Source organism: Hippocampus comes, unplaced genomic scaffold, assembly GCF_001891065.2.
Source record: "Hippocampus comes isolate QL1 unplaced genomic scaffold, H_comes_QL1_v1.1 scaffold30, whole genome shotgun sequence".
NCBI classification, from domain to species: domain Eukaryota; kingdom Metazoa; phylum Chordata; class Actinopteri; order Syngnathiformes; family Syngnathidae; genus Hippocampus; species Hippocampus comes.
Genome location: NW_017805705.1, coordinates 409,694 through 418,300, shown reverse-complemented (window position 1 = coordinate 418,300; position 8,607 = coordinate 409,694). Strand labels below are relative to the sequence as shown.

The 8,607-nt window shown below is 43.3% G+C and overlaps 1 protein-coding gene across 1 annotated transcript in view; it reads left to right on the top strand.

Moving 5' to 3' along the window:
• Positions 1–3,874: 3,874 nt before the first annotated feature.
• ccbe1 (collagen and calcium binding EGF domains 1) overlaps positions 3,875–8,607 on the top strand; it is a 31,346-nt gene continuing 26,613 nt past the window's right edge. Inside the window, exons 1-2 of the mRNA XM_019882943.1 lie at positions 3,875–4,381; positions 4,467–4,550. Coding sequence (XP_019738502.1) covers positions 4,278–4,381; positions 4,467–4,550 — 188 coding nt within the window. The 5' untranslated portion in view covers positions 3,875–4,277. The remainder of the gene's footprint in view (positions 4,382–4,466; positions 4,551–8,607) is intronic.

Genomic DNA, 8,607 nt, shown 5'->3' with positions numbered 1-8,607 from the left:
TCAGGTTTTTGTTTTTTTTTTGAGTGATACCTTGAGATGCGACTTTCATTTGTTCCATGACCACATTCGTAATGCCACTCCTATTTTTCTCCCCTCATAGCACAGCAACATCATTCTTATATTCTGACTTGATTCTCATAAAATCATGAAATATTCACTTTTTTTGGTTTGTTTTGTTCCTAGGACACTCCAAAACGAACCTTGGGCTTGCCTCATTTCTGTTCTCTACGTGGTCACAAAGGCCTCAAAGGAATTCTTTCCTGTTCTCCGCATCTGATATGATACTGGAAGAGGAAGGATGATTTCAAAGGGTACGTTCGTACAAGTGTGTGGCCAAAAAAAAAAAAATGGGCGGGACACAGTGATCCCAAGGACAGCGGGACGTTAATGATATTGATCAGAACGCGTGTAGTTATGTGGAGGTGGTTTCCAATCTGCCGCTCGATGTCGCCTGCTGATAAACGGTTAAATCAGCTTAGGGATTTTCTTTTTTTTTTCTTGTCGTCTGAACAATTGTGCTTCCATGTTCAACTTTAATGACAATCAAAGTACAATGTCAGCATCATAAAAGCTTTTTTTTTTTTTTTTTTAAACAGTCAAGGAAATGTCTCAGGTTACATCAGTTTTAAAAATATCTCTGTAGTATGTCATGAAATTGACATGCTACCTTTTGATCACGAGTGGTATGTGGTAGCAGTCTTTTTTTTCTTTTTTTTTTTGTCATACAAGGATTTTTTGGGTTCACGTTGGGGGGAAAAAAAAGATATTTTGCAATTTATTTATCATCACAAAACAACTTTACTGTTTATCATATTCCAAGACCTGTTTATAATATTCCAAGAGGAAAAAAACTAAAAATCTTACAGTCCAACTAAAAACAAAAAGAAAAAGGCATAATATTATGACAGTAAAGTTCAAATATTACAAAAGAGAAAATCATAAGTGTCTCTTTGGGCAGCAGATGAGTCGCCGGCTGCGCAGCTGATGCCAGTGAATTGAGAGATGTGCTGCAGGGAAACCACCGAAGCGTTGAAATGACAGATTTTCTTGATTTACCCGCTGTCGAAGAATGAAGAAGCAAGAGTTTATTGTCACAAAATTACACCTTCTGTCTTCTGTTAAGTTTGACTGCAACCTGATTTAAACGGCGGGCCGACCGTATTTCCACTCTGTTTAGAGTGCGTCGGCGAATTAAAATCCATGCATATGCATGTGTTTGTTTTCACGCACCGCTAGTGGTTTTAATCTAAAAATCCATACTGATGGAAAGACTGAGCTAGCGTAGCACGCTGCGATTTTAAACTGCAGTAAGAGGATCATGAACAACGCGCGAGGACCGACGAGTGCACAGTTAGTCGAAGGTAATGAAAAAAGAATTAGTGGCTTTATTTGAGCAAAAAAAAAAAAAAAAGAGAGAGAGAAAGAGAGACACGCTAAACACGAGTTACAATGCTCCCGGCTGTGTGCTTTCTGCACTGAGCAGCTTGCTTAAAAAAAAAAAAAACACACACACACTCACTAACCTAAGTGACCTTGATGCCGTAATAGTATCAAGATGAATAAATAATACAGTGTCCTACACTTTTCACGTCCTCTCAGCTTGATGGCGACCTTAACGTGTTTGTGTGGCAAGGTGACGCCTGCTGTTGCCGTCAGTCAGCTAGCAAAGAGCCATAGCGCTCTTGTCTGGGCACGTGCTGGTCGACGTTGCTGCAGCGCTTGCAGACTGGCGTGCAGACGACAAAATTGCACAGAGCCCACGAGTCGTCGCGAAAATCTACGAGACGCCTCACGTAGTATCCGCTCCAATTTTGCCGTGCATGAACACAGCACTGTCAACTGAAGAGTCTCGCTAATTGGTCAGTGTATTTGAAAAATCCGTCATTTCATCCGGACTAAAATGTTTGTTTTGCATTGTTATTATCTTGATGTTTTGTATTTTGTAGAGGTGCACCGATTCATCGGCAGTTGCTCATCACATGATCATTTTTGAGAATCGGATAATCGTTTAGAGCCCTTGGTTAATTGAAAATTGTCCAATTCCTTGTCATTTATCACAGTCTTCAATAAATCGATTTATCGAAATAATCGTTGGTTGCAGCCCTAATACCTCCAATAAAATATATTTTTGCACCACTTACGCAATGACATCTACAGTAAGTAGAAGGATGCACCGGTGATTTCCTCATCCCAAAGTTAACAACCATGGAGGGTACACCACAACAAAAAATGTCAACGTCTCAATTACTCGTCCCGTGCCCAAAAGACGTCTCATGCTTTTTACAAGTCGACTTATTATCTGGTGTGAGGCAGGGCATCCCACTCTTCCCTGAAGGGCAGCCCCCCAGGTCACTGGGGCTCTAGGGTGCGGAGTTTCAAGCCTCTACATGGTGACTCAACTGATCCCACAGGTTTTCAATAGGATTCAGGTCTGGCCTTTCCATTTGAGGTACGCAAATGGAATGGCCAGTTAAATAAAGCCGTTAAATAAACCCCAGACTGTATATCGCATTACATATACGGTATGTGTACAAGCGCGGTGATGATGTTCATTTTAGAATGAAAATGCTCGCTCCGTTGTCATCCGAGGGTTTTGCTAAACAAGGCCACGGCGACCAATTGTGCCCCTTTCCTCCCCTCGACTATATTTCAGCCTGTGAAGCTTCGCGGCGTCCCTCGTTATCGGCCAGCTCAGGTTGCTGAGGCATGGAAACAGGTGGAAGGTAAATGGCACAGCGTCGCCACTGCGGCCCGCCGGCATCGTGACGCACCCTGCTCGCACTAAAAGCTGTCATCCATTTTGTGGCCGCTGATGACGAGGGTGCTGAAACAAGAAGAGGGATGAAGGAGAGAGGAGGGATACTGATCCCTTGGCTGAAAGTGCCATCTGGCGGAGGGATGCAGTACTGCAGCTACATACTTAAAACTTGCTTCTGCTGGCGTTGATGGAGGCAGTTTGAGCGTTTATTCAACATCCGTGATATACAGCTAATGGTCCAAATGCTAGTACACTGAAATAATGTACTTGTTTGTTTTATTTTTAATGTCTTAATAGTGACGAAAAAGAGCACAGTAGTACATGAGCCGTATCAACAAAATCAAATCAATGCTCAAACAGCTTCTCATAAACATTAGCTGCAAAATGACTGATTTAAAGTCAACAACAGCCCATCTTAGTTTTGGTGATGAGTCACCTAATGAGCAACTCGGCAAAGCAACAAAGAAATGACTCAGAGGCTCCCTGGTGGCATCTGTAAAGCGATACCGTGCACCTCTGGTTTCACTCAGATATCCTTACAGGCCGCCCACAAGTGGGTCAGCCTGGCCGGTGCCAGCGCTCGTGTTCGGAATCGCACTTGGGTCACCCAGAAGGCAAGGTTTTGTGTTTACTCAGTTGTGTCTGAGCTAGAAAATAAAAGCCAAGTCAGTCCTGCGGAGTCATTTACATGATTATTAAGGGAAGAACATGTAAGTCGAGGGGTTCGTAGGTACAAACATTTAGCGGGCATTCATAGATGACGACAGTTTGTGGAACATATGGATTTCCTCTTACATCATATTTACAAAACAACAGCGTAGTAAACAAATGTTTACACGCAAACAGCAATGCTGTCACGATGTGCAGATTCTGCTCACTTTTTTTTTTTTTTTTTGCCTTGGCCTAGTCCACTGTCCACAAATTTGTCTACCCACAAATGCTGTAGAATTTGAGCCCAGTATTTAGCTAAAAATGTCAACTATATCATTTTTTAATTTGAATCTGCAGGAAAATGTGAATATCCAGATGAAAATTAAGTTGAAACGAGTCTGTAAAAACGACTGGAAACCAATGCCCCCCCCCCCCCCCCCCATTGACCTATTCCACAAAGTCTGACTGAAACTGGTGTGTGCTAATTTGGTGCCGTGAAAAAGTATGTTCCCTTTTCTGGAATAGTGGCTCTCTTCTCGTCACAAAGGTGTCCTAATGAAGTAACCGATCGGGTCGTTCTGTTGTTGACCTTCCAACGATAACCGCTAGGTGGCAGCAGAGCTCAATTCCTGAAGGTCGCTGCACTTCCACCTGAAGCTAAAACAAATGCGCTATTAAAGTCAAATAATGAACAATAATCACCATAAATCGCCACCGTAGAGCCTCGACCTCGGTTGACCGCAGCGTGTGCGTGTCGAGTGGGAGGGTCCGCGGCTGGCTGCGTGACAGGTTTTGTCCTACTGCACGGCCCCCGCGCCGCCACCGCCGCACTCATTCCGCGAGCGGGTGGCTCGGTGACAGGAGCGTCATGATTCCCGGACACCCTCGCGACCTGCTCGCCGCCGTCACATGGCTGCTGCTCCTCTCCGGAGCCTCTCCGCGGTCACACCGGCAGGAGGACGCCCGCTTCGGGTAACGTTCGGCGGACACTCTGACGCGACCGGCGTGTTACTTTCTTGGTGTGTTGTAGTTAAAACACTTCAAAATATTTTGACAGGGACAGTGAAGATTGCTCGGATAACATCTCCACCACCAGGTACTCCTGCGTCAAGTCCAGTGGGGAAGTTGCAACATGTTACAGGTGAGTCCATTCTTGACCACGCTAGTTTACAGCAAATTATCAGAGGAGGCTTTATGTGTCCCTAAACGTACTTTTGATGCTGAATTTAAAAAAAGGTCTTAATTTTCGACATCACATCAGGTTTTTGAGATAGTTTTAAAGTTTGACCAATAGAACCTTGTACAGTACGGATGTTACCATGCGTTATAATTTAAAGCTTTGACATTTCCGGGGGAAAAAAAAATCCACCTGTTGTCTATTTCATAAAAATAACTAAATTTGTTATCATTATTATCAAAATAGGATGTGCTACAGAAGAAATGAGGATAGATTTGGGAAATGTAATAATGGATATTTAATTGATTAAAATATTAATCTCAGAATTTCTACTTAATCGTTCAGCATTTTTCTTCAGTTCAGGTTTCAAGTGCAAGAAAAATCTCTTCCATGTTTCTGGGGAAACGCGGTTGCCATGGTTACAGTGTTTAACAGAACCAAGCCATCAATGAACATGCGTATAGTGCAAATAATTTTACGTAATCCTGCCGTGATGAAACCTGTTATGTAATTTTCATTGACAATGTCAAAATATAAGCATTTTTAGATTTTTTTTTTTTTTTTTTTTACTTAAGTCGCCACAAAAATTGCTCTCGTAAGATTGCGAAACAACATGCTCGCCATGGCTGCAGTCATCGATCACAACTGAAAAGTCTGCAAACTGAAAAGTTACAACAATCGATTCAAAACCAAATCGACCAAAGCCCGGGTCATGACTGCAAGTGAACAGCCGTCGCAATCACTCACGTCAGTAGCATACTGTTGCGCTTTTTTACTTTGTGCATTGTTGATATAAAGTGAATGGTGATGGATGCCATACCATTTTGAGAAACACAACTTTGTACGCAATGCCTGCAAGTAGCACAAAAAATAAAATAAATGGGCAAACTTGTCAGACGTTTCACCTTTTACCCAAAAGTGTTCTTGACTTATGTCTGTCTATCTTACGCAAACCGCAAACAACTGACAGTGATTAAAAACACAGCGAGCTGCTCTTTTATGTAACAATGAACGTTTTTTCAAAGACGCTGAAATCCAAGTGGGAGTGAGCCTATGAATTCATGTCAGATTTGTCATCTCGGCTGCTGAGTTTCAGCAATGTTACGGAACATCGTTCATCAAAGGTCCACAGACGACCTCCCATCATGTTGGCATTTTCTATCTATTGTTGACAGAAGTGAGCGTTACTATTTTGGTATTTTCTCTGGCTCCCGGGTTGAATAGAGGCTGTGAAGGGCCAGGGCAAGGCTTTTGCTCCATAACTGCTTCTAATTGCGGCATAAACGCTTTATTAGCGCAAATGGTGTGAACGTTGTGTGCCAGTTTGGGCCTTAGTGCTGTTACTTTGCCACACATTGAGAAAATGAAGTCTTGGCCTCACATTCTGCTTGTGATTATGATTAATTTTTTTGCTTGTTGATACAGTGGTTTTTATGGCGGTTGTAAAAGTTTTATTATTACTCGCGTACGTCGTTTTCTGTTTTCAGACCACAGTAGATATTAACTGTAGATAGTCAACAGCCAATTTCTCGTCCTTCAGGAGGTAGTTAACTTTGGAGCCTGATAATATGCATAGCAAAGCAAATGCTGAAGAATGTTAACATGTTGCTCAATTATTGCCGGTAAAGGGTTCAGGATGGCCACAGTTTGACTCTGCGACTCTAATTCCATTATTTCTGAAATTGGTTGGAATCAAAGTCTGAACAAATCTGTTGGGGGGGTGTCTGTATTTTATTATATAAAATGCAAAATTGGTTGGAATCAAAGTCTGAACAAATCTGTTGGCGGGTGTCCGTGTTTTATTATATAAAATGCAGCTTAATTCTTAGAAAGATGAGCACTATGTCTATTCTTACTGCTTCTTACAATTTTGTCATGAAACGACAACTACACTGGTCAACGGCAAATTCTGTATCCCCAAATGTATTTTTGATGCTGATTTTCTCTTGCCGTCGTGTCACGACATTTTCTATTCTGAAGCTAAACGTAATGCTCGAGCGTTAGCGTAGCATTGCAAAGGGCCGCGTACTCGCTGTTATAATCATCGGATTTCATCAGCCGCACTCACATTGTTGAAACCGTTTCAGCGTCACCGCGCCGGCCACGCCAAGAGACGAAGGCCAGATTCCGCCCGCGCTAAGCAACAATGGCGGCAACAAAACGAACACATTTATAATCTTTGTCTATAACTCCTCTTCAGTGGGGGCGCGCGTAAAGGATGATTGAGCTGATTTATTGCGTGCGCAATGTTGGCTTAGCCCGGCCTGTAAAAAGACTTCCCCATAAAAGACTCTTTCCACTCTACAACTGCAACATAATTGATGTGCGGCATGTGCAGTGGTTACAGTATTATTTTTAAGAGGATCATGAACAACGCGCGAGGACCGACGAGTGCACAGTTAGTCGAAGGTAATGAAAAAAGAATTAGTGGCTTTATTTGAGCAAAAAAAAAAAAAAAAAGAGAGAGAGAAAGAGAGACACGCTAAACACGAGTTACAATGCTCCCGGCTGTGTGCTTTCTGCACTGAGCAGCTTGCTTAAAAAAAAAAAAAACACACACACACTCACTAACCTAAGTGACCTTGATGCCGTAATAGTATCAAGATGAATAAATAATACAGTGTCCTACACTTTTCACGTCCTCTCAGCTTGATGGCGACCTTAACGTGTTTGTGTGGCAAGGTGACGCCTGCTGTTGCCGTCAGTCAGCTAGCAAAGAGCCATAGCGCTCTTGTCTGGGCACGTGCTGGTCGACGTTGCTGCAGCGCTTGCAGACTGGCGTGCAGACGACAAAATTGCACAGAGCCCACGAGTCGTCGCGAAAATCTACGAGACGCCTCACGTAGTATCCGCTCCAATTTTGCCGTGCATGAACACAGCACTGTCAACTGAAGAGTCTCGCTAATTGGTCAGTGTATTTGAAAAATCCGTCATTTCATCCGGACTAAAATGTTTGTTTTGCATTGTTATTATCTTGATGTTTTGTATTTTGTAGAGGTGCACCGATTCATCGGCAGTTGCTCATCACATGATCATTTTTGAGAATCGGATAATCGTTTAGAGCCCTTGGTTAATTGAAAATTGTCCAATTCCTTGTCATTTATCACAGTCTTCAATAAATCGATTTATCGAAATAATCGTTGGTTGCAGCCCTAATACCTCCAATAAAATATATTTTTGCACCACTTACGCAATGACATCTACAGTAAGTAGAAGGATGCACCGGTGATTTCCTCATCCCAAAGTTAACAACCATGGAGGGTACACCACAACAAAAAATGTCAACGTCTCAATTACTCGTCCCGTGCCCAAAAGACGTCTCATGCTTTTTACAAGTCGACTTATTATCTGGTGTGAGGCAGGGCATCCCACTCTTCCCTGAAGGGCAGCCCCCCAGGTCACTGGGGCTCTAGGGTGCGGAGTTTCAAGCCTCTACATGGTGACTCAACTGATCCCACAGGTTTTCAATAGGATTCAGGTCTGGCCTTTCCATTTGAGGTACGCAAATGGAATGGCCAGTTAAATAAAGCCGTTAAATAAACCCCAGACTGTATATCGCATTACATATACGGTATGTGTACAAGCGCGGTGATGATGTTCATTTTAGAATGAAAATGCTCGCTCCGTTGTCATCCGAGGGTTTTGCTAAACAAGGCCACGGCGACCAATTGTGCCCCTTTCCTCCCCTCGACTATATTTCAGCCTGTGAAGCTTCGCGGCGTCCCTCGTTATCGGCCAGCTCAGGTTGCTGAGGCATGGAAACAGGTGGAAGGTAAATGGCACAGCGTCGCCACTGCGGCCCGCCGGCATCGTGACGCACCCTGCTCGCACTAAAAGCTGTCATCCATTTTGTGGCCGCTGATGACGAGGGTGCTGAAACAAGAAGAGGGATGAAGGAGAAAGGAGGGATACTGATCCCTTGGCTGAAAGTGCCATCTGGTGGAGGGATGCAGTACTGCAGCTACATACTTAAAACTTGCTTCTGCTGGCGTTGATGGAGGCAGTTTGAGCGTTTATTCAA